At 52.8% G+C, this 26548-nt stretch overlaps 1 protein-coding gene across 8 annotated transcripts in view; it reads left to right on the top strand.

Annotated features, from left to right (window-relative positions):
• The window catches only part of KBTBD11 (kelch repeat and BTB domain containing 11), a 38717-nt gene extending 14005 nt beyond the window's left edge, over positions 1 to 24712 (top strand). For 7 of the 8 annotated variants that reach the window (XM_027599842.2, XM_027599843.2, XM_027599844.2 and 4 more), the window contains exon 2: positions 17904 to 24712. In XM_027599842.2, the coding sequence (XP_027455643.1) occupies positions 18734 to 20854 (2121 nt within the window). In that variant the 5' untranslated portion in view covers positions 17904 to 18733 and the 3' untranslated portion in view covers positions 20855 to 24712. Of the gene's footprint in view, positions 1 to 16790; positions 16922 to 17903 lie in introns of those variants that run through there. The other variant, XM_027599849.2, reaches the window with a different exon arrangement.
• Positions 24713 to 26548: the final 1836 nt, after the last annotated feature.

Below are 26548 nucleotides of genomic sequence, written 5' to 3'. Positions count from 1 at the left end.
GAGAGACTCTGTAAGGTGAAAGGTGGTAAACATGTAACCATGTGAATTCATGTGTAGGAACAAACCCAGCCAAGTGCTCTGAAGGAAAGGAATAAACTGTGAAAGCATAGATCGGAAGGTTGAGAAGTGGCTAAGGAGGATGGTATTGGGGAAGTTCCAGGGGAAGTCGTGTGCAAAGGCCCTGTGGTGAGGAATAGGGCACGCAGAAAAACTGACGGAAGGCCAGGGAGCAGCACCTAGAGCAGAGAGTCATAATTTGTAACTTAATATAATGTTACTCCTAAGTTAATTGTGTTATTCCCTTTAGGTAAACTGATGGGGCTTTATACTTCAGGGTTTGATGGAGTAGGGCGTGGATTAATTTTACAGAACCGAGATTCACTGAATCATAAAGGGAAATCATTAAATAAGGTGACGTAGACAAAGTGTTTCCTAAGCTGATCACCACAGTGCCAATGTTAATGCTGTTATTACCACCGTATGAAAAAGTCTGAGATTGTGGGGTCCTTTGCGTGTGTGCATGCTGCCCCTGCTACCTCTGAGCCACCGTGGTCTGTTGCTCTCACTGGCAGTCGAACCCATTTGGGGCGCTGGACATTACTCTTGTCCCCTCGGTCAGTTTCTCAGACGGTTGTCAGAGTGGTCCTTTACAAACACAAAGCTGCTGACGTTGGGCAGTCCATCGCTTCCTCTTGTCAAAGCTGCAGCCCACAGTTCTTCATATGGCTTGCCAAGACCCTTGCTGTAGTTAGGTGTGGTTGTACTCAGACTGCCCCACAAACGTAGGGCTGCCGTGTGTGAAACCCTAACCCCCAGTGCGATGGTATTTGGAGGTGGGGCTGTTGGGAGGTGATTTGATCATGAGGATGGAGCCCTCCTGAATGGGGTTAGTGCCCTTATGAGAAGAGACAGGAGCGAGCTTGCCCTCTTTCTACCCTCAGCCATGTGAGGACACAGCAAGAAGTTGGCCACCTGGCAGGACCCTCGCCCAACCATGCTGGTCCCCGATCTTGGACTGCCCAGCCTCCAGAGCAGTCTGTTGTTTATGAGCCACCTAGCCCATGGTATTTTCATGATAGCAACTCGAGTGGACTTAGTGGCCTCGAACACATTTATTCTGCGTACAAGGCTGCAGTCTGAGTAGGGCTCCATGGGGACAGCTCACCTCTGTGCTACTCAGTGGGAGAAGGGCTAGTCTGAAGGCTAAGAGCTGGAACCACCCCAAGGCTCTTGACCTCTGGTGTCTGGGGTCCAGGCTGGCCTGATGCCAACAGGTGGGGATTGGAGCATCTCTGTCTCTCTGTGTCGGCTCCAGGGGCCCTCCCCCACACGGCAGCTCCCGTGCCTCGGGACCTCGTCCATGCTGCGGCATGGTTCCTAAGGACCGTGTCCTGAGCAGATAGAGCCACAGGTGCAAGCTGCACCACCTTTCCTGAACTAGGCTTAGAGGTCACATTGCATCACTTCACATAGTTCCCGGCCTGTCTGGATTCACAGGGAGGGAACATGGCCCTCAGCTTCGTGGAGGAGTGTCCTCTCACATTGTAAGAGGGTAGTGCTGGATGGGATGCATCCATGGGGCCATCTTGGGAAAATATCATCTGCTACAGCCCGCCCTCTGGCTACTAAATTCATATTCCTCCCACATGCAATGACCTGACTCCTTGCATCCAGTTCCCAGATCTCCTCCTATTGTGGCATCGGGCTCAGGCTCCAGGATCTTGTCATTGAAATCAGGTCCAGGTATGAGCGAGTGCTCTTGGGCACTAGTCCTTGCGTACAACTCCTTGAGCATATTCTTCTTCATATGAAGCCCCACACACCGAAGAGAAGAGCTATCGGCCTCAGACATCCAACAACAGTGATGGGCAGGGATAGGACAAATGCCGTAGACCCTTGTGTTGGAACCAGCAGGATGTCCGTATTTGGACACAGAGGGAGAGGTTCATTTATGGTAAGGTGTTGGCTCCTGTGATTGTGGGGCTGGCCAGTGTGCAGTCTGCAGGGCAGGCTCCTGGCGGGAACCCTTTCAGGGAAGGGCTGGTGTGGCCGCTGGAGTCTGAAGGCCATCCGGAGGCAGGATCCTCTCTTCCTGGGGCACCCCAGCCTTTCCCCCTGAGCCTTCCACCGACTGGATGAGGTCCCCCGGCATTGGAGGGGCATCTCTGCCTCAGCCGAGTCTACCGATTTAAGCGTGAATCGCCTCTACCCAGTATGTTCACAGCAAGTGTAGACTGGTGCTCGAGGGAGTATGTGGCCCCGGGGCCCAGCCACGAAGACACATAAAATGAACCATCGCACCCTCCTGGGGAGGTGCCCAGCGGCCTGGCCCATGGCAACCCGCACTGCAGGCGGCCCAAGCTCGCGGTTCCTGGAAAGGGCTCCAGTCTCGTTCCTGGGCAGGATTTTCCATCACTCTTGGCTCTGCCTTCTGGATTCCTGGCTCTCCCTCCGAGCTGTCCTTTCTTTTCTGTAAGAAGTGGCTGGTGTCTGCAGCTGATGGTTTACTCAGCCCGTTTCCTGTTTCCATCTGGTGCTGTCTCCATCCCACACAGTGGTTCCTCCCGTGAGATGAGCTAACAGGCCTGGTAGGTTTTCTGTGGATCCGTTGGGCTCGTGCCGTCCGACAAAAGCGACACGCACAGAGGTCACGGACACGGGCCTTTCCTTTCTCCACCTTGGACTTCTGCAGGACTGCTGTGAAAAGTCCCGAAGATTCCTAAAAGGTGCAGCTGACAGTGTCTGGGAGGCCTGCCCTCCATCGCCTTAGCGGCCTCATGTGTGGTCGAGGCACTCCCCGATATTTAGGAGGCCTAGTCTGTGCCCCCCGCATGTGATCCTTACCCCAAAGCTCCTTCTTAATTCGACAGTCCTGGAGAGGCTGGGAGAAGAGCCAGTTTGATTTTTGATCCCAGCCCCCAGCAAGGCCCAGTTCCTTTCTGTTTTTCCAAGTCTCCCTTGAGAACAGAGCACGTCCTTGCCCATCCTTGTCCCCTCTCATGGTACCAAAGCCACCAAGAACAAACTCAGCAGCAGCATCAAGACCTTGCCTGGAACCCGCCCCGAGGCCGTCCGGCTCAGTGAGGCCAGCACACCACCAGCTTCTGGGCCGCCCTGGAATGGGGGTCCCCGAGCGCGGGCCTCGCCCCCCCAAGCATCGCTGACAGTGGCCTGAGAGCTGCCGGGTGTCGGCTCACGGCTCCTGGCGGCGCTTCTGACTGAGCCCGCCGCCCAACCCAGAGCCCCTGCTCCGTTGCAGGTTTGCGCCGTGGCTGCCCCCACGTGGGGTGCCCACCCAGCCATCCCAGCACGTTTATGCTGCTCACAGATCTGCCATCTGGGCAGCTCAGTGTGCCTCACTCAGTTGAGGGAAGTGCAGATGAGCTCTTGGAAGGGCACACTCCCTTCCAGATGCCTGGCTGGGGCACCCTGTCAGGGGGCATGGCCCGTTGTCTTCACGGCCTCTTGTGCCGGGCGCTCCGGCATCACTCCGCGTCTTCCACGGTGCGTGGGAATCCCAGGTGCGAGTCCTTCTCTTGGAGGAGCTGCATGGCCATCCTGGCTCGGATCCCTTCCCCATGGCCGCTGCGGGCCAGGAGGACCCGTGCTGGGGGGGTCCGCCTCACCTGGTGGGGATGGCATGGGCTGGGCTGCAGCGACGGCGGCGGGGCCCCCTCGGGAGTGACCACGTGCCCCAGCTATATCCACCTGTGCATCTGCAGCTCCGGTCCCTCGCTGTCTGCCGGCCGGCAGCGCCCTCGGTGCGGGGACTGCAGCCTGAGCGGCTCCCGTCTTCCGCTCAAGTCCCACTCCGCCTGTTCGCCCCCACGTACACCTGGCTTCCTCCAGGGGTTCCCTGGAGGTGCCAGGGCAGGCCTGTGCCTCTGCAGCCTGTCCCCCATCTGATCATTCACTCGGTCACTGGTGATGGGGGTCGGGGGTGTCTGTCACTGCCCTCCTGGGATCAGGAGCCCCACGAAGCCGGCTCTGCACCAGCCCCCTGCGGGTTGCACTCGGGGGGCTTGCGGGGCTGATGTAGGGTAGGCGTCCCTGCTGGAACGGAAGCCCGTGCGCCGGGATTCCTCGTGTCCTGTTCTCTGTGGTCTGTGTGGCCTATACGTGGGCCTGGCATTTGGTAGGCTTGTATTATTATATGTTTGTGGGATGAATACATGACTTAATGGGTGGAAGGCCGACCCTGGTAAACAGCACTGGGCAGCTCAGGTGTAGAGGCCGTGTCTGCCAGGAGGGTGGTGCTCTGGTGTCCTCAGTGGGGGGAGGTTTCGTGGTGCAGAGGGGAGCTTGTCTCTCCCAGCCCCGGGGCAGCATAGCCAGTGTGGAGTATGACTGGGGCCTCAGCTCATGTCCCATGTTTTATGGGTTCATTGCGGCACTTGGCACGGGCGCTCACCTGTGCACACTCCTGCTCTTCCAGGGGTGGATGGGAATCATTCTGACTGAATATGGAAATAGAACTAAATAATTCTGGCCCTGTGTGTTATCGTTCTAAAGAAGTCAGGATGGAAAGAGCAATTATCTTCATTTCGTTCATGCAGACAGACATCACCAGGATTCATTTTAACACAAACACTCGTATTATTTACTCTATTGTTGAGACCTTCTGGAAAGGTTGCATATTTCGAGGAGAAGTATTGAGATAGGGCAAAGAGGCCCAGTTTAGGTACTGAAGGCTGTGAACCAGCAACGGGAGCTTTGAAGGAACTCCAGGCACCTGTCGCCTCTGGATCAGCAGGGTGTCCCCGTGTGGGGCCCCAAGGCCTTCTTAGGGACACTGCAGTCCGGAGTCTCATGCTGCTTGGACGTGGCCGTGGCTGTGGGTTCGTGGTGGCTTTGGGGTCTGCTGACATGGGAGTGTGAGCTGAGAGGCACTTGTCCCTGCCCGTGGAGCCCCTGGCACGCGCAGGTGGCAATCGGCAGCAAGCGGGACGAGGGACAAAGGTGCGGAAGCGTCTTTTCTCACTGTTCTGATTGTTGCCTGTTCTCAGAGGCGCTGGCCCCAGCAGGTGAGTCTCTGGGAGCTTTCGGGGAGACACCACCAGTCTGCTGACCACATCCGCTGGTCGCCTGGGCCGTCTTCTGTGTGTCGTGGGATTTGTAGGAATCTTTACAAATAGTTGGATCTTAGACATCATTTGTTTCACGTCCTGGACTTGAGATAGCACCGCACAGTAAGAAGGGCGCAGCAGGATCCTGGTTCCGGTCCAGCACCATGCTCCTTAGCTGTGTGGCCCCGAGCAGTCGCTGGACCCCTCTGGGCTCAGTTTCTCCTGTTTTTGTGAAAGGCAGGGAGCTGGTGCTCTCGGGGGTCCCCGACATCCTGAATTTGGGGACAGGTTCTGGGACTGGACATTCAGAGGTTTAGCAGGCTTTTTATGTCAACATGCTTTCTCTGCAAACCTACAGCCTAAATCAGGCCTAAGATTTAGCAAAATTTGACTTTTAAATGTGATACGTCATCTTCAGGACTCTGTGCCTGAGAGCCTGGCCATTAGCGTGTGTTCGGTTTCACCGATTTCTTCCCTGAGCATCCTTCCTCTTGGGGGCCTGACTGGACCTGGCGTTGTTTTGGTTTGTACACAGACACACACGCACGCACACGTGTGCACCCCCATAAGGACACACACACGGGCATGAATGCACACACATATGCACATATACATGGAGGGCTGCGTGTGTGATTTTTCTGATTCTAAAAGTGGTACACGTTGAGGAGAGACAGTTTGAAGACACCAAAAATTATGAAAAAGAAGTCACACATCATTTCACCATCAACAAGCCTTTTAGACATTTTGGCATTTTTCTCAATGTCTTTCTCCCTGTGTTTTCCCCCTATGTGTTCTCTTTCTCAAACTCTCTCTTTAAATGGTATGATCTACCTTGTGATCTCGGTCTTTAAATTCAGCATTGTGACAGAGGCCTTTTTCCAAATGCTTGGAAACTCTGAGAATGTAGTGTTTAATGATGGCATAGGGATATAATGTCATTTATTGACAAAATTCCTTGTTTATTATTCATTGCTTTGCAAATGAGAATGCTCTGGAAAGTCCTTGTCCTGAAATTTTCCAGAGATTTGAGTTTCTGTCCGAGGCACCAAGCACTGAGGCCGTGCTAGACGAGGTGCTCGGGTTGTCTAAGCGGCAGGTCATCCGGGAGCTGTGGGAACAGAGTGCAGCAGGTGCTCACAGCCTGACCCCGTGTCGACGAGGTCAGATACAGGACCTTGAATTAAGGTGGTCCGGGCATTGCACTCCCCTGCTCTGGAAGCTATCCAAAGTATGTCCTAGTGTTGACGGAAACTTCCAAAAAAAATCCAAAGACCTTTTCAGGAGGTCCTGTTGCTGCGGGCTGGGCCGTGAGGGGCAGGGCTGTGTGCAGAGACCCCCAAAGAGAAGGGGTGGCTGCAAAAAGCAGGATCTGCCACAGGAGAGGAGGCTGTGGGTTTGTGGAAGGGACGCCCTGCGTGGGGCCCCGGCTCTCAGTGAGGGTCTGTCTCCTTGGTGAGGATATGCTGTCGGCTCATCACAACAGAAGGTCACAGTGAGCCTGGCCTGGCAGATGCTCATCACCACCTGCTTCTACTGCCTCAAAACCACCTTTTCCACTCAGCGACCTTCCACATCGTCATGCAATTCCAAACACTGGACAGACTGCGGGGGCCGCCGCCTGGTACCTCATGGGCTTGCACGGAAGGCGCAGACCCCCCAGAGTAACTGAGGTGGCTCACTGTTATCTGGTATTTGCAAAGGGGGACTTTTTTTTTTTCTCTTCTCCAAAATCATCGTTTTTGTGAGACTGAAGTTTCCTCTCTTGCCCTGAACTCACTCTCACATTAGCTTCAAACTCGTCGGGAAAAAATGCAGTACAAATCAAGATGTGGCTGACTTTCACTGATACACCGTATTCCTTCTGATGTTCCGCGTTAGCCAAGGCAGCAAATAATCCCACAGAGGCTCCTCAGTCAGTCTCAAGAGAGAACTAGGAACGTTTAGTTTCTGTATCCACACTCCCAGCGGGCGATTTCTGGACCATCCTGACGTGAAGTGGTCTTACTGTGCAGACAGGTGAACTCGGATGTGTCAGACCACCGTTCTTCCTTTCTCCTTCAAAAATAGTGGCTAAGATATCACTACGAGGCCGGTGAGCATGTCAGCTGCCCTCCCCTCTGTGCAGGCCCTTCTCCACGGTGGGAAACGCACGGTCGTGAGTGGACGTGGGGGCCAGGGCACTGTCTTGCTCCGTGATCTCTCTGCCGGGCGCTGTGCCTGGACCCTGAGCAGAAAGCACGGTTCTGTGTGGCTGTCCAGGACGCCTCGAGCATTGTCCCCGGACCTCGCGGAGCCCACACTCATTGTCAGCCGCTGCCGTGCCCACGGAGGGCGCACAAGTGAGATCACATGCTCTGTGCGAGGCTTGTGCAGATGTGTGGACTGTGCAGGTGCCGCAGGACAGGAAAGACGGGACACTCTGCCTCACGTCTCACCCAAACCAGAGCAGAACAGAAGTTGGAGAGAAGGGTTTCCACCCTCTTTTCAATTTGTGCCAACAGTATTTAAGCAAGTGACATTAGCCGAAAAGGCACTAGGTTGGGACTTTAACGGTTTTTTTTTTTTTTTTTCAAGATTTTATTTATCTGAGAGAGATCTATGTATCTGTGTGGGCAGGGGCAGAGGCAGAGGGAGAGGCCGACTCCGTGCTGAGCAGGGAGCCCGATGAGGGGCTCGATCCCGGGACCCTGAGCCTGAGCTGAAGGCAGATGCTTAACCGAGTGAGCCGCCCGGGGCATCCCGGGACTTACATAGGTTTTAATTAAACCCTGTAGGTGAATGGCATGTGATCTTGAACAAGGCTTTCTTTTATAAAACCAAGAGCTTAAATCTTTAAAGATGACAACATGTGGGTTTTTATTTAATTTTGCCATATTTCAATTCCACTGGGACTTTAAGCATCCTGAATAAGTTACCTAACTAACGACTCCAGCACTAGGAATAAAGTAACTTAAGGGGATTCCTACCCTGAAGATTAACTCTACTTATGTTTAAGGTTGTGTGGCTTCCATCAATTTTCAGGACTAAGCCAGATTCATTAACTGATAAATACTGGTAGCCATTTAAACATACAGAATAACATCTCAAATAATCAATTATGAAATATTTCAAACATAAACAATGTAATAAAAAGAAGTACATACATTATCCTTTTGCCCTTTATGCTTTACATTTAGGAAAAAAAACACAGACGTTACCGAGTTGGTCCCATCCCTTCCTTCCTTGTTGGGAAGTAATCTCTATACCCGATCCCTGCCTGTCCCCTTCACATTCCCAATATACACACAGGATTTTTTTTTTCGTGTGTAAAATGTAGTAAATGGGATTACACAGTCTCTTTCTACAAACCGCCAACCCTCAAAAATTCAAAATTGTGTTTTTGAAATGTATTCACAACGATACATGTAAATCCAGTTCATTTTTAACGTGTACCGTAATTTTGGCAGATCCAAAATCAGTCTAAAAGCAACTTAGTGAATTCTTTTTGTGCAAAAGGACACAAAGCGATCTTTCTCAAGCACAGGACTGATCACCTTACGGCCAGGTCACCTTCCCTTCACTTCTCCACCAACCATCAAGGGATGTCCATTGTAATGGAGACATTGCGGCTCCCTGGGTGTGGCGGATCAGCTGACCCTGGAGAGCTCCCCAGTGCATCCAGCCTCCTCCTGTTTCTAGAACTGGTCAAGCTTGTTTCCACCTCAAGGATTTCCCCCTTGCTAGCCTCTTACGCTACCTGCCTCACGGTGTCTCCTCTCGGGGTTCAGCATGCATTCCCTGTTCTCAGAGGAGTCTTTCCTGATCCCAGAGTAGAAATCCGGTCCAGCCATCCTTCTTTCTCAGAATTGTGTGTGTTTCCTTCATGACATAAGTTTGTCATTCCCTTGACAAATTCATAGAACGGCTTCAGGCTTGCCTTCCTCACTGGACCATGAACTCGGTGGGGGCTGGGACCACATTGGCTGGGTTCCTAGATGCTTTCTGGTACCTCGTACACTTCCTGCTACATTGTAGGTGTTCAGTATATATCTGCCAATAAATGGGCAAAAGAATGAAGATTGTTAATAATTTATCAGTGTTGAGGTATCCATGGGGATTTAACAGATTGAACGATTGAGAAAAACTGGGATTTATTTGGCTCAGGTAATGTCTCATTTCTGACTCCAGCTTTCCATCATTGGTGGGACACTCAGCTTTATTTCCATGGATGGACAGAACAGATTTACTTTGGAAGAATCAGGCTTACCCACATCCTGCTCAGAATTGCATCTTATAGCTGGAAAGTGCAGCATGGTTTTGCAATTCACGTGCCTCTTTCCAGACGCTTAGTGGTTCTGTCTGTAACCTTAGTGTTCACACTGTATGTTCGGCTAAATCTGTAATTCTTGAATCTGGACCCACAGGGATAGACAAATGCTTCTATTTCAACATATTCTCAGTTTGCGCTCTGAGGGCACTTCCAGAAACGTAGGAGACGGTCTTTGGAAGGAATGTGCAGACCTGTTCATTCATCTCTGCAAGCCTGTGACTCGGGGGCACACAGGACCGTGGGGCAGCTTGCAGTCAGCAGCCATCTGATCTTGCTGCAGGTGGCCTGTCAAGACCCAGCGCTCCCTTGAGCCGCCTGCAGGAGCTCGTCCCACCCCCCTCTCCTTCCCAGTGTGGTCCTTCTGTCACCAACAAAGGAACGTCTTGTACATCCTGGAGCTCTAACATGGTGTGTATCTCAGAACTCTTGAATTTTAAAAAATCCACGATCTGATGGAGAAAACAGAACAGTAAATCCATTCAACAGATTTTGACCTAGTTGTCAGACTGGGTTAATGTAAATTTCATCTCTCCACACGGCTTCACTCCTTCCCAGGGGGCGGTAACTGGGGATGGCCAAGGGTGCGGACACAGAGACCCCCCTCACTGCGTGGCCCCCGGCGCAGCATGCCCCGAGCTGCCTGCGGGGTGGGGGGCACAGCTCTGCAAAGCGTGGCACCTCAGGCTGGAATCCCAGGTGCCCACCAACCTTCTTGAATTCCTGGCTGGCAGGAGGCAGTCCCTGTGGACTCAGATGGCCAGCTCATGTGGTGAACAGCTAGAACAATCTCCGGCATTTTTTCTGAGGCCACGTGTTCAACACTCCAGAGGTGGGAAAAGGGAAAACTGTGCTGTGGTTTGGGTCTGTTGCTAAAGTTTTTGGTTTTATGAGACCAGTAACTGGCGATTTCTGGGCATCAGGCATTTTCTCCTTTACCAAATCAAGACCTGGTGATTGTCCTACTTGTCCGTGAGTCACGAGCATGAACCGGGGAGTTGCTGTGACGGCGCCGGGGGCTTGTCTGTGCACACGGCTGGGATTGTCAGTGCTCGTTCCGTCCTGGCCCAGGCTGTCTGCGACGTTGGCCAGGGTGGGAACCCTCACTGTGCATGCTTCTCGGGGGCAGGAACTGTGCTGTGCTAAGTTCTTTACAAACGTCCCAGGTAAGCCCCAGGGCAGCGCCGTGAGGCAGGTCCTGATTTTTAGTTAGAAGGACCGCAGTTTCCAGGGATGGGAATCCCACACAAGGTAGCTTATGTTACAAATGGAATGTACTAGCTCACATACCTCAGAAGTCCCGGGGTGAGGCTGGCTGTAGGCATGGCTCGATCAAGTGTCCTCTCCTTCCATCTCCTAGGTTTTGCTCTGTGAGTCGGCTTCCTTTTCTTCTACTGAAGACAAGCATTCCTTTGATTTCTGCTCGCTGACCCACTGAGGCAGGGCCCTTCCTCCTCCTGCATCAACTGGAAGGCAGCTGAGTCAGGACAGCCAGAGACCTGGCCTGAGGCCATGCTCTGCTGAGTCAGACCCGGGAGCCGGCCATGTGCTGGACTGGGCCTGGAGCAAATCTGTAATTTAAAACCCACAACTTTTTTTGTTTTGTTTTGTTTTTTAATTTTTTATTGTTATGTTAATCACCATACATTACATCATTAGTTTTTGATGTAGTGTTCCATGCTTCATTGTTTGCGTATAACACCCTGTGCTCCATGCAGAACGTGCCCTCTTTAATACCCATCACCAGGCTAACCCATCCCCCCACCCCCCTCCCCTCTAGAACCCTCAGTTTGTTTTTCAGAGTCCATCGTCTCTCATGGTTCGTCTCCCCCTCCGACTTACTCCCCTTCATTCTTCCCCTCCTGCTATCTTCTTTTTTTTTTCTTAACATATATTGCATTATTTGTTTCAGAAGTACAGATCCGTGATTCATCAGTCTTGCACAATTCACAGCGCTCACCATAGCACATACCCTCCCCAATGTCTATCACCCAGCCACCCCATCCCTCCCACTCCCAACCACTCCAGTAACACTCAGTTTGTTCCTGAGATTAAGAATTCCTCATATCAGTGAGGTCACGTGATACATGTCTTTCTCTGATTGACTTATTTCACTAAGCATAACACCCTCCAGTTCCATCCACGTCGTTGCAAATGGCAAGATCTCATTCCTTTTGATGGCTGCATAATATTCCATTGTGTATATATACCACCTCTTCTTTATCCATTCATCTGTCGATGGACATCTTGGCTCTTTCCACAGTTTGGCTATTGTGGACATTGCTGCTGTAAACATTGGGGTGCACGTACCCCTTCGGATCCCTACATTTGTATCTTTAAAACCCACAACTTTTTATGATTATAAAAGCATTATGGTGAGGATAGAATGACTAAGGAAATCTTCTGTCCCGAATTCCACATTCTAGAAAGGGGCATGCACGGCAGACAAGGGGTGATCCTGCGTGGAGCTAACCTCAGACCTTCTCTGGGAACACAGACCGCACCACCTCACAGGGAGTGAGGCAGGCGGTACCTGCAGACAGGGTGCCCCGGCCAGAGCTCGAGAACGAGGCGCACTGTGGCTCAAATGCCCACACAGCTGGCTTGGGGCAGCGGGTGCCCGACCGGCCAAGGGTCTAAGACACAAACATGCACGAGGACGCAGGTGTCTTGGAACAGATGGCTCACTGCCTCTGTCACCAGCCGTGGACTCTGGACTTGAAGAATAGCTATTATGTAAAGCTTTTATTCGGGAAATTCCCCATTAGGTTACTTGTTCCCATTATTCCCTGCCAAAGATTCAACCCCCTAGAATTACAGAGATTGTAACTCCCCTAATAAGTCCCATGAAAGGGCGCCAAGCAGGTGCCTGTGCACCGCTGTCTGCTTTGTTCTCAGAGCTGGGTGGGGCATCCAGTTTCTAGGACCCTCTGGACAGGTTGCCCTGAGCAACGGACTGGGCTCGAGAAGACAGTGTAGGCTTCAGTCCACTGAGCCTGTGGATGCAGCTGGAGTCCCCTCCCTCGCGGTCAGTGCTAGTGATGGACCAAACGCTTCCAGAGGCATCGGGCCTGGAGCTTCTGGGCGTGTGCATTTGAGCCAGGGTGCTGGTTCCAATTCTGGCCCTGACACTTAGGAGCTGCCTGCTCGAGTCATTGCACGGTGCTGGTGAGACTGCCCCACGTCTTATGTCCTCTTCTGCAAAATGCAGCTAATGGAAGCAAGGCCCTCGCACGTTTGTATGATGCTCACCCAGGAGAACCGTGCCGGGGACAGGAACGTTAGCTATCACATTTATTACTCCTGCTGTGTAGTCAGGCTGCGTCACAGTTCATCTGGTCTTTTAGGAATGTCCTTCATAAAAAATGAAATTATAGATTGTAGTCTGGTGGAATAAACTCTAATCATTGTCACTTGACCTACTGAAGGGCAGCCACATATTCATCTAATTATCTAATTATCCAACAAACTATGTCACCAGCCAGCCTGTCATTTCTAAACTACACAGAATATATTGCCTACATTGGTTTTAGGTTTCTTTTACTCACTGAGTATCTCCATGCCTGAAACCTATTATAAATCTCTTGCAGGCAGACTCTGGGGGCTACCACTTTGCACGGCTTCTGAGATTCCACACACCACTTGCTTTTAGCAGCCAGACAGGAGTGTTAATGGGCTGCATTTCCAAATGAAGAAGTATTTTGTGAAGGATGCTTCCCCATGGCTGGCTTTGGGCTTTGTAATTTGACCTCCTAAAACTCTATTCCGTACTGTGAAGGGTACTCGGGAAATGTGAACCAGGCATAGGGGTGAAGAGAATCGGTCAACCTACAGCCTGGGCGCGCTCCCCACCCACCTGCTCAGGGCCGCCTCCGAAACTGCCAACTCATTTAAATTGGGGCCCGAAGAAGAAATCGTCTTGAAGAGCAATATTTCTATGAACAGCTGACGCAAATGAACACATTCTATAATCATATTGAATTCCTGAGGTTCCCTACAAGTTCCTAGGACTCTATGGTGGTTCTTGTATTTATGGCTTTCTTTGTTAATGAACCTCACATCGACTATTTGCTGTTTACTGGGAGAACGGTGTCTTTCTGGTGTTGGGGAAGGCACACAGTGAGCGCGGTGCAGGTGCTGTCCGCAGGGGCTCCGGGACCTAACGGGGTGTGGATGGAGATGTCATTGGAAGAACCAGGTAGGCAGGACATGGACAACACTGAGGGGGAACTCCTTCCGAGCAACAAAATCTGCTGCGTGTCGCAGAAGCTCAGATGAGGCTCCTCAGTCTATTAACAAGTATGGTTTTTTAAAAAGTTGACCCTAATAATTTAAAAGGAAGATTCTTTTAAGCAACCTATGTTATAATGAAGCATATTTAATTTTAAATAAACTAATATCCACATTAGATACATAAATAGTGTCCACGTTAGGAAATCATACAATCATTTTTTTTTAAAGATTTTATTTATTTATTTGAGAGAGAGAGAGAGAGAGAAACAGCATGAGAGGGGAAAGGGTCAGAGGGAGAAGCAGGCTCCCCGCTGAGCCGGGAGCCCGATGCGGGACTCGATCCCAGGACTCCGGGATCATGACCTGAGTCGAAGGCAGTCGCTTAACCAACTGAGCCACCCAGGCGCCCTCATACAATCATTTTTAAAAATTCGTATTAATAGTCAAGAAATTCATGGAAAGAAACTTTAAAAAATTCTGTTTAGGTATTTATAAGGTCAAGAAGAAATTCGTATCCATCAGGGGGAAATGCTACATAAATTATATTTAAATAAAACTTGTTCTTACTGAAAGGTTTTCTAACTAGAGTCAAGAAGAAAGCCTGTGTGTCAGCCACGTCTCCCCCTGCCGTGTCCCGATATGCCGGGACTCTGTCCACTCTCTGATGCAGCAACCCCCAAGGTGGTGTTCGGGGCAGCCCCTGATGGTGACCTTCCCCAGGCCATCATCGCTTAGGGAGTTTCAGTTACTTCCAATGACCAGGACGGGCGTCCAAACAGAGTCCTCCAGGAGCCTCTTCGTGGAATTCTGATTCTAGAACCAACCACAAAGTGGGGGGGGGGAGTTCCAATCCAGAGAAATTTGACATGAAGCAACTTAGCAGAGTTGCTGATGTCTCAGGCCTGTTAATGCCCAATGGGCTGGCTCTTCCCCAACGGTTTTAAGGTGAAATCACAGTAATGGTCATTCTGGGGGGAGGAAAGATAGAGCCGTTACTGTTGAGTTTCTTTGACACCATTTGAAAAAGGAAACAACTCCTCTGCCTAACGTCCTCATTTCTCCTGTGGAATCTGATCCACCTGTTGTGCAAGGTGCTTGGTGAGACTCACAAGAGGCCAGACACTTGCAGTGCTGGGGATCATGGCTTCCCTGGTGGAGGGACTGCGGGGTCGGCCTCCCTGCTCCTAACTCAGCGTCACCACGCCTGACGTCAGAGCGGAAGGCTGTCTTGCATCCCTGACAACGTGTGTGGGGCATCACCATGGCTGGCTGGAGAGGCACAGGGACTCGTGATGTGGTCGCTGGGTGCAGGGCTGGTTGTGGGGCTGAGCTGGGAAGGACTGTCACGGCTCCATCCCAGGGAGGCTGGCGTGACTGGCTCTAATCCCAGCCCAGGTGCACGGGGTGCCCGGTGAGGAGGTGCCCATGGAGCGGTGTCAAACCACCTCTGCTGGAAATACTGTGCAAAAGGACACAATTTCATAATGCTCATGTGTGTTGGCGAGTAAAATTGGTATCGTCATAAGAACTCTAGAGGCATGGTTTTCGGGATAATTGCATGTTATTCTCTCCCTGGTTGGCTGGGCTGGGAACCACGTCTGTCTCTTGGAGGCCACCAGACCACGCCAGCGATCAGACCACCCGCTACTTGGATTGTGTTGGTTGGTTTCTTTGTGGAGCTACAGCTTAATTGTAGTTACAGACTTACCAGCCTGCTTCTGTAGGGCTTTTAAAAACACAGAGTTCCAAACTGAAGCTTTAAAAACATGTCCTGTTCTATGCCTTTTCTTTCAGTATGATTTACATGAAGACAACCTTTAGGGCTCAGGTTTTTATTCATTCTAGCAAGTCAAGCCAGCGAAAGAGCCAGGAAATTCTGGAACCCTTTCTCAGGCCACAAAAAGAAAATACTAGGTTAGTCCTCTGAGGTCTACGGTCTTGTGCGGTGTACAGAAGTGTTAAAGAACAAGCCTAATAACAGCCAGTTCTCAGATTTTTCTGACATTAAGATTCACATGTGTCCATACCTGCGCACGGGTGCGTGCACTCACACACACACACCCCGGGCGCGCGCTCACACACACACACACACACACACACACACCCCGGGCGCGCGCTCACACACACACACACACACACACACACACACACACCCCGGGCACACGCTCTCTCTCTCTCTCTCACACACACACACCCCGGGAGCACGCTCACACACACACACACACCCCGGGCGCACGCTCACACACACACACACACCCCGGGCGCGCGCTCACACACACACACACACACACACCCTGGGCGCATGCTAACACACACACACACATACCCTGGGCGCACGCTAACACACACACACACACACACACACCCCGGGCACACGCTCTCTCTCTCTCTCACACACACACACACCCCGGGCGCACGCTCACACACACATACACACACACCCCGGGCGCACGCTCACACACACACACACCCCGGGCGCGCGCTCACACACACACACACACACACACACACACCAGGCGCACGCTCACACACACACACACATACCCTGGGCGCACGCTAACACACACACACACACACACACACACCCCAGGCACACGCTCGCTCTCTCTCACACACACATACACACACACCCCGGGCGCACGCTCACACACACACACTCCTGGCGTGCGCTCACACACACACACACATACACACTCACCGTTCGACCTTCTTCGTCCATTTCTCCCACCCCTGACTCTGACAACCTCTGTCCTCTCTATCTGAATTTTTGAGTAAGATATGTTAGTGTGTCTTAGTTCTATCAGACTTTCCCTCGAATGCCCTCGCCGACTGAGCAAGCACCATTCATCCTTGGGACAGTGCCACGCGCTTTGCTTTACCGCTGCTCCGAGCGTCCCAGCGTGTTGCCACACTCCCTCGCTGTGCACCAGCATTCACGGCCACCTCGCTGGGCGTGGCGGCTCGGGACAGGATGGACGGCACAGAGACAGCATCGCGGCGGGGCTGGGCCACAGCTGAGTCAACACCGGAGCCCGTTTGTCCTGCTGGCTGCCTCCGCGACCCACACACCCCGGCAGGCCAGGCTTTCAGCTCACTCAGCCTTTCCTAGCCCGGCATTTCCATGCATCCTGGACACTGCCTTGCATACAGTGAACGTGCCATGGGAGTTACCGATAAAGATTTCTGGAAGAGAGAGAGAGGACGGGAGAGAGAGAGAGAATGGAATGTTTTGAATTTCCAACTTGAAGACATGTACTGCTAAAATAATGGGAAAGCGTTTTTATTAACACAGCAGAAGGAAGCAGAGGGCAAGCAGGTATATATGCTCAACCCCGAGCATTTGTAAGGATCAGGGAATGGTCTTCAGTAGGATAGGCAGCAATCAGGAGATGCTGGGGGAAGCTGATTAAGAATCATCTGTCTCATTTGAGAGGCTAACCCATCCTACCTAATAATGATAAAACTAAGCTGTATTTGGTGTTTTTCTTGTCTCTATTCTCTTCTTTAGAAAGCTAGAACACAATGTCATTCTCCCCTTATGTTCATGGTGAGACTGCTAAGACCCCTTTCAGGCTGGGAAGTCTCAGAAGGTTTTGCCAATTTAGGAAAGATTACATTTTAACATTCATCTGCAGGTGCTCACATCTGCCTTCCACAAATATATATATATATATATTGCTTTGGCCTTTCTTTTGCTGCACATGGGCTATTTGGAGAATTGCTTCTCTGAGGTTTTTCAGAGACACAATTCCAAGAATGAACAGTTCAAACAGATTTCAGAGTTGAGCCTCTGAGGCCAGCTCCAGAGAAGTGTCCTCAGCTCCTTCTCCAAATATTTGTTTTTGAAACCAACTAGAAAAGACTATAGGAAAACTGTCACATATCAGTAAAATTAGTAAAGTTAATTATGCTTCCTCACTGAACGGCCTTTACACATACATCTCATTAGGTTGAAAATCGGAATTTGTTGACGTTTGCTTTTTATTTTTATTTTTCCATAAAACAAGCAGTTTTGTTTGGTTCAACCCAATGTTTTTTAAAGCCCATTGCCTGAATTGGGTTCTCCTTCATGGGTTCACAAACAGGGCAGGAATAAGGAGAGGGTACTTCTAAAAAATCCCTAAGTTCTGTATATCTTACTCATCAAACTCTCCAGCAGTGAAGAGTCACACTCCCCTTTCCCACCCACTGTGAGCCCCTAACCTGGCAGTGGTGGGGAGTGTGGTAGACCCCACTGACACACAATAACCCTGCTGAAAAATGCACACTCAAACACCCTCTCTCTCTCCCACAAACAGGAACAAGAAGAGTGTGCTGACACCATATGGAAACACCTGATGTTCCAACAAAGAGGCTTCTGAGGGATCAGAGAGGAAGGCCAGTTCTCCTACAGTAATGGTGTTTTTCTAACACCCACCTGGCAAGTGAATTATGGACAACCCCCACCCCCCGGGGGGTGTGTGAACTGTGTGGATGCAGACACATCAGGAGCTGCTGATGCCAGGACAGACTAACAGAAACCCGAATCACAAATGGGAGTCTTAAAAACAAAATCAAGCTCCGTGGGGTGTGCTCCACAGGAAACGGAGTTAAAACCCGGCTCTTAAGTTTAGAGGCAGCCTGCCTTGGGCGGGTTCGTCCCAGGACGCAGTGATGGAACTGATGGGATGGAAAGTGAAGTGATGAACACTGGCCCAGAAAGAAAGGGCCTGCCCTGGTTTGTTAGCTGTTCCAGGTAGCTCAGCCCTGCGGAGAAGTAACTGCAGATAACCGGGAGGCCGTGGCGGGGCGGTACCTGCAGGGAAGCGTCCGTGCGCCGGCCTGGAGACAAAGCCACGGAGACCCCGCCGGCACTTGGCTAGCCAGTGCTGACGTGCCTGACCTTCATAAGTTCAGCTGAGAGTGCACACAAGGCCGACACAGTCCTCCTCGCGGGAGAGGGCAGCGGTGTGTGAGCCAAAGGAACTGTGCACACAGAAGGGAAACTGGATCGCGCGGGGACAGGAAAAGCCCGTAAAGCTAGAGCCCCAGAGCAACGCTCGACCTTGAGCAGCCCAAGTCAGGGCGCCGTCATGGTGGGCTGCTGAGCGGGGGTCTGGCTGCGGCGGCCGCGAACGCCAGCGGCCCCATGGAGAACCCGGTGCCCCCCTGCGCCCTCTACCCCAGGGACGACCAGGGCCGCGGGGCCGAGGCCGGGGGCGCTTTTGCGCAGGGAGCGTGCGGCCAGGCCGGGAGCCGGGGCGGCGCTCCCGGGGCTCCAGGAGAGGGCGGCCTGCAGCTGCCGGACGCGCAGCCACCCTGCAGTCTCAGCGCGTCGCTGTGCTTCAGCTCCGGGGACGACTCCCCGCCGCAGTCTCGCGCCTCCGCGGCGGAGGGCGCAGCGTCCTCCCCGCCCTCGCGTCGCAGCGGCCAGCGGGTGGTGGAGCGGCAGTGGGAGGTCGGCAGCGCGGGCGCCGCGTCCCCCGAGGAGCCCGTGGACCCCGAGCCGCGCGCGTCCCCAGAGGATTCTGTGTCCCCGGAAGAGCCCAAGTCCGCCGAGGAGCCCGGGAAACCCGAGCAGCGCGCATCCCCGGAAGAGCCCGTGTCGCTCGGGGAGCCCGTGTCTACCGAGGAGCCCACGTCCCTGGAAGAGCTCGTGTCCCCCGAGGAGCCCGTGTCCACCGAGGAGCCCCCGTCCCTGGAAGAGCTCGTGTCTCCCGAGGAGCCCGTGTCCCCCGAGGAGCCCGGGGACCCCCCACCAGTGCCCCCGGGCGTCGGGCCCGCGCACGGGGAGCCCGACCTGGTCATCGAGGTGTCAGGCCGCCGGCTGCGAGCGCACAAGGCGGTGCTGGCGGCTCGCAGCGACTACTTCCGCGCGCGCGCGTCTCGGGACGTGCTGCGGGTGCAGGGCGTGGGCTGGGTGGCGCTGCGGCTGCTCCTGGCCTACGCGTACAGCGGGCGCATGGCGGGCGTGCGACCCGACAACGTGGCCGAGGTGGTGGCCGGCGCGCGTCGCCTGCAGTTGCCGTGCGCCGTGCAGCGCGCCACCGATGCCGTGGCGCCGCAGCTGAGCCTGGCCAACTGCTACGAGGTGCTGAGCGCGGCCAAGCGGCAGCGACTGGCCGAGCTGCGCGACGCAGCCTACCGCTTCATGAGCGACCACTACCTGGACGTGCTGCGCGAGCCCGCCGTGTTCGGGCGCCTGTCGGGCGCCGAGCGCGACCTGCTGCTGCGCCGCCGCCTGCGCGCCGGCCGGGCCCGCCTGCTGGCCGCCGCGCTCGGACCGGCCGGGGAGCGCGCGGGCAGCCGCCCGCAGAGCCCGTCGGGGGACGCGGAGGGCCGGGGCGACGCCGCCGTCTACTGCCTGCACGAGGCGGCCGGCGAGTGGCGCGAGCTGACGCGGCTGCCGGAGGGCGCGCCGGCGCGGGGCTGTGGGCTGTGCGTGCTCTACAACTACCTCTTCGTAGCCGGCGGCGTGGGTCCTGCGGGTCCCGACGGCCGCGCGCGCCCCTCGGACCAGGTCTTCTGCTACAACCCGGCCACCGACCGCTGGAGCACCGTGCGGCCGCTGCGCCAGGCGCGCTCGCAGCTGCAGCTGCTGGCCCTGGACGGCCACCTGTACGCCGTGGGCGGCGAGTGCCTGCTCAGCGTGGAGCGCTACGACCCGCGCGCCGACCGCTGGGCCACGGTGGCCCCGCTACCGCGGGGCGCCTTCGCCGTAGCGCACGAAGCCACCACCTGCAACGGCGAGATCTACGTGTCTGGCGGCTCTCTCTTCTACCGCCTGCTCAAGTACGACCCGCGGCGCGACGAGTGGCAGGAGTGCCCGTGCAGCAGCAGTAGGGAGCGTTCCGCGGCCATGGTGGCCCTGGATGGCTTCATCTATCGCTTCGACCTGGGCGGGGGCCGTGGCGACTCGCAGGCGGCGGCCACGTCGGCCGGAGGCGTCAGCGTGCTTCGCTACCACTGCCTAGCCAAGCAGTGGAGCCGCTGCGCCGCGCACCTGCGCCCCCCGGGCGCGCCGTCTAGCCTGCAGCCCTTCCGCTGCGTGGCGCTGGATGGCACCATCTACTGCGTGAGCCGCGCGGGCACCTGGCGCTTCGTGCCCCCGCAGGACAGCGAGCCCGGCGCGGACGTGGGCGCGGGCGAAGGCGGCAGTTTCGAGCCCGCGCCGCTCCGCGTCCCCTTGGACGCCCGAGGCGCGCTCTTCCCGTTCGTGCTCAACTTGCCCGAGGAGAAGCCGGACCGAGGCGAGGAAGGCGCTGCGTAGGGCAGGGGTGGGGGTGGGGTGGGCACCTGGCCATCTCCCTCAGGGACGCCCCCGTGCGGGGAGATCCAACTGGGGAGGGGGGGGGGCGAGGAGAGAGTCCTGGCGTGGGCGCTGTCCACGCGGACCATTTAAACACTTTGAAGTTGGAAGCTTGTCGCGGGGCCTTGAAGACTTTTGGCAATGCTGTTTTAAGATCTGCTGCCCTATTTTGCGTTCCTTTTTGCGCCGCTCTGCTTAACAGGGTCAATGGCATGATATGTAAGGTGCGTGCAAATAGGTAACCTTACAAATATGACACGGGATATCTGAAGGAGAAGGAGTTGGAAGATTAAGCCTCAGGATCAGTGGGTGGGTCTCAGAGGGTGCCCGGACGTGCTGGGGGTGCTCAGGGGCACTTGCGTTCCGGAGTCGGGTGGGGAGCTGGCGAGACGTGAGTCTGCGCAGTAGCTTCCTCACTGCGCCTGGAGAAGGCCCTGCGCACACAGTTCGGGGCCTCGGCGCCACACAGCCATGAGCTATATTGGTGAGCCACTGGAAGAAGGCCACACTTCTGATGGCTTGAGGTTTAAACTCATTACCCATAGGTAGAGCTCTTAAAACTTTTCTAATTTAGTTAAAAGGCTCATGTTACCCTGTGTTCAAGTGTGGGTTGGGTTAGTTCCCGATTTTGCAAGCATGAAAGGTGGGATCTTTGGTACAATGTGTCTCTTGTCCAGCAAGCAGTGGAAGAATTTCCCCTGCCAAATGCAGATTCCACAGAATGGGCCTCACGCCCCTCTCAAGGGCAGCTCCATCTCACCTTTCAACTGAGATGGGTTACAGATTTTTAAGTTAAAGGGTGTTAATGATTATGTCCGATGTCCTAGTAATGATTTACTCTTACTTCAGAGAGCAGACCATGAGTAGGAAAAGCTGACCCACAAGGATGCTTGTCTATTTTAAAAGGTACCTTCGTCAGGTACCCTATACATGCTCGGCCACCTTCATATTTTATAATGGGCTCAAAGAAATGATTACCTCTCCCCCCAAGAAGAAGGCTAAAACCAATCTTTTTGACACTCCTAAAGAGGAACAGGTAGGCACATTTGGAACCCACTACTTACATGATGTTCTAAATATGTACTAGGTAATTCTGATGAGGGAAGTTAATTTTTACAAGCATGATGTGGCAGAGTGACAAGAAGCATATTGACATAAGGGGAAATAACATTTATAATGTAATTAGCAAGTAAACTACATTTTTCTAATTGAATTCCAAAATACTCTAATAGAATTAACATGAAACTCAGTACTTTGAGAGGTCACAAGCATTAAAAAGAAACCAAATGATTGTTTCTCATTTGTTATAACATTTTACTTTCTAAATAGGTGTAGACAGAGTTTATGATTTATTAAGAATTTAAGGTTAAAGTATATGCTCACAAATAGAGGGAGACTGATCTGGATTCTGAATCCATCCATTTTTTGATTATAATAGGAAAAGTACACATGAAAGTCACTGGCAGTTAATTAGAGGAAATCATGCACCCCTTTACTACTCTTAACTTCTTAATCCAGTGATGGGGGTTGACATCTCCGTAGCAATAGTGGGTCATTGGGAAATAAGTTATGCTTTTTAAAGAGTCTGTGGTTAAGAAAGTTATTGGTTAATGAGTATGTTTAGAAATGACCAGCTTGCATCTTTATGCATGTGCTGGAGGAATGGGATTTACGATTTCAGTTAGAGCATGTTCCAGTGATCTGTGTGCTTACTCATGATTGCTCATGAGCCAAGAGGATATCTTGGCAGCCTGGCTCATCATCTTAGGAAAGAAGGACAGACTTCATATTTCCTGGCCTTCTATGGGAGTAGAATGCAGAAATGGTAGTAGAAAGAGAAGTTAGAGCAAAAGGAAACAAATAATGTTCTTTTAAAGAAACGTACTCCTTGTATTGTAGCACATTTTCCTCTAGAATGTTACTATATTTATGCTAAAGCTTTTATATGAAATGGAACCAGGCTAATATTTTCATTCCTTAAATCTCAAATTCATAAAATACTATCACTGTGATTTTGCTCAAGAAATCATTCCTGTTTGCTGTTTCAAAACAAAATACTGTGGAGATGGGTTTCCAAAGTAGACCCGTCCCCACAGGAGCACCCGGGAAGTGAGCACCCAGGAAGTGCTGGGTGGCAGGTGCCGAGAGTCTCACCATCACATGCCCAGCTGGAGTTCTGTGTGTTGTTTTATGATTTAATTTAACAAAGGCCAGCCCTGGACATGGTGTCTCTCCTGTGGGAGCTGGCCTTGGAGCTCCAGGGGCTTGTCCCAGTGGAATACATGAGGAAGCCCAGGAGAATGTAAGGGTAGGCAAAAGGACATAGAAGAATGTGCCTATTTCTAAATAGGAATACCTCATAGAAACAAATGCCATGGGGACCGCTTTATTTTGCTTTTGGGGCCAGTATTTAGAGTTGTAGCCACAAGGCTTGCACCAGTCAAGCAAGCAGAAACACCAGCCCTCTGGGGCCATGATGTGGAGGATTGCTTGTTGGGGGTGGGGGGGTGGGGGGGCAGTCCCTGCTGAGACTTGCCACTGACCGCTGATGTTCCAAGGAGGGGCCTTTGCATGTACAACCTGATGCTCCGATCTGCATCCAGCACTGTGTAGGAATACCTATTATTATCCACCTGGTTGCTTGTTTTGCTGCAGACATACTCCTGATGATTGATCTGTCAGAGGCAAGTGAACCTAATGTGTGGAGGACCATCCATAATTCTCATAAAATTAACCCCGGCACATGGACATTTCCACACGTTTGAAAGAGCAGTGGTCTTGTCGGCGGAGACTGCAGTAGACAGAAAAGCTCCATCCTTTGGTTAGCTGACAACCTATTGTCCATCGAGGTTCATTTGAAACCCAAAGACAGGGGCCTGGAGACGTCTTCTTTGCTGTGTTTATTCTTGGTCTTGGGAACAACCTGAGCACCACAGCTGACTCTTGGCAGCCCTCGGGCTGGGTTTGGAACTTGCTGTTGGGATTTATGCGTCTCTGGTGGCACCTCTTTGTTTTCCTTTAAGAGAGCGCACAGACTCTGTGCTGTGCTTTTGCTGAAGTTCAAACTCTTCCTTTTGGGTTTTGCGGCAGGCACTGGACAAATGGAGCCATCTGCTGCATCTGTGTTCGTTTCTGGGGCAGCTTCAGTAACGCTGGCTCATCCGTGGGTCTCCTGGGTAACTTCCTGTGAGCGATTTCGAAACGGGATGTGTTTGAGTTTCTTGGCTGTGTTTCCTAAAGCCAAGGGCGTGTCGGGCCACAAACCACTGTAACACCTGCACCGGGCGGAATGTAAGCAGAAGTGCTGCTGTGTTCTGTCTTATGTTAGATGCTTCCCTAGCTTACAAAATGTATTTGGGCATTAAAAAAATTCAGCGTTCTTACTTTTCCTGTTCCTGTGCGATGGTATTCGTGAGAAGATGATGGAACTGGGAAGGCAGACGCGCCCACGCACCGGTTGCGCCTGCCCTTCTGCCCGTCAGCGCCCCGCACGGGGAGGCCCGGGCCCCGCGCACCGGTCCAGGGCGCGCTGCTTTCACGCGCGGTGAATCGGCTTGCAGCGAGCTGACACGCAAGCTGGATGTGTCCTCCTGTGAGACTCAAGCTCCTCCAGAGCTCTAACAAGCTGTAAACAGACTGCGGGGTGGCGTCGATTAAAGACACGCCGGTGCCCCTCCAGGCCCGCGTTAGGCCTGCTGACGCCGCGCGCGCAGGAAATGTTTGTTGCCGCTTCGGTTTTTCACACCTAGGCGCAGTTGCTGTGAAACCTTGTACATGTCCGCTTCTGCCGGGATGAAATAAATCATTGGAAATGCTAGTGCCCCTGAATCTGTGCAGTGGTTGCTTGTCTGCCCCGCAAGCCCCCTTTGCCCCCCGCCGAGCGGAGCATCGGTGAGGCGCGCTCCGCAGGAAACCGTGCTCACCTGGGCTGGGGAGATTCCAGCCCTGCCAGCCAGGCCCCCGTGGGGCCTCCCCATCTGTGAATGAGGAGTGTGACGACTCCCGAGGGAAGTACTTAAGTATTAGCTCGGGGTGTCTTCATACTTACAAGGTGCCTGTCCACGTCTCCGCCCTCTCAGCTGTCCCCTCCGCCCGCAGGTGGTGGCACCTGGTGGTTTCCATGCCAGCCACACCCTCTGGGTCTCCATGCTCCTTTATCTCCTACAAACGGGGAAATCTGTAGACCCAAACATTTCCTTTTACAGTTTGCACTCCCCATGAGCACGGACCTGTGTCATTGTTAATGTGTAAGGGTTCTTTAAGGAATTCTTTTCCTCATAAAAATATTGTTTCATGGGGCCGGGGTTGGGGGGTGGGGGGGTGGGGAGGTCACTCAAAGAGTATCCTTAGGCTAGAGTGGATGCAGGAACTCCCCGACCAGTTTGCTATTTCTAGTTTCCTTATGGCTCTTTTTTTTCAGCAAAAATGGAATTTAATCTGAACTTTTCCACAGCTGCAACTTTCCCCCCTGAGTTTTGGGATTTTAGTAATAGATTGGAATGATTTTCTTGGCCTTTCACATCTTTTAAATTAGATGTAATGCCACAAAACACATGGGCTTTGCAGACTGAGGTGATGAACTTTATAACAAAAGTTGGGGCACATGGAGGATATGGGAAAAGCTCACATTGTTAGTCTAAGATTCTCGCCCCGTGAGAAAGGAGGATTTCTTAAAACCATTTCCGACAGATGACATGAAATCTGTTTTTACAAAGGAGAGTTCATTGTGCTCAATTCTTTAGAGACCACAATGGCCCATTGAGGACCTTCCTTGGGGACCTGTTTTGCCGGTGGCTGGTGGCCCTGCCCTTTAGTGCTAACAGGACAGTGACCTGGGCCCTGGGTTGCTTTAGACTGACCTACTGGCTCTGAGCAGATGCCTCCAAACATTCCAGCAACAGAAAGTAAGCAGTTGGATGCACACGGTCATATCCCAAGGGAGTCACACTATAAGCACATTACTGGAGTGTTTCAGAGGGTGGGAATGCATCATTGACAGTTGATCACCGACAATTGGTCATTAAACTCTGTAAAGCTGACCTCTGGTGCTGGCTGGAACTTGGCAGAAAAAGCACAGGGGCAGGAGGTGGTCTGCAGTTCATTTCGAGTTGCAGTTCTGTCGCCTGCTAACGGAACGTGTGGGACACTTTTCCTTATTTGCAAACTCGGGATGGAAACACTGTCAGAATGATTATGAGGTCAGCCATGTGCAAATCCCGGCCACAGGCGCCCCCTGGGTCAGGGCTTCTCAAACCTCAGAGTCTGGGAGAGTCAGTTTGGGAACTCCTAAAAAATACGAATTCCTAGGTCCCAACGGGAGAGATTCCCATTTAGGATGTCTGCCATGGAGCCAGGAGTTTGCGTTTTACTGAACGCCACCGGTACTTCAGGTGCTCGTGGTGGTGTTGCGTGCTTGGGGCCTGACCGGTGAGATGTGGGGCCCAGGTCCCTATAGAGCTGTCCTCCCTGCTGACACATCTCCCCGGCTGGCCCCTCGTCCCCCACCTGCCATGGCAGACCTCACCTGTGCTATTACGTTTGGATGGCCCCGGAGAGGTTGTGTTCATCACAAACCGAGTGTGGGGGGCGGGGAAGGCTCTAAGAAAGTGCTTTTTATTATAACGCATTTATAGTCTGGTAAGGGAATCCCGAAAA

Source organism: Zalophus californianus, chromosome 2 (genome assembly GCF_009762305.2).
Source record: "Zalophus californianus isolate mZalCal1 chromosome 2, mZalCal1.pri.v2, whole genome shotgun sequence".
Lineage (NCBI taxonomy): Eukaryota > Metazoa > Chordata > Mammalia > Carnivora > Otariidae > Zalophus > Zalophus californianus.
Note: the sequence above shows the minus strand (reverse complement) of the source record. Positions and strands in the feature narration are given on the sequence as shown.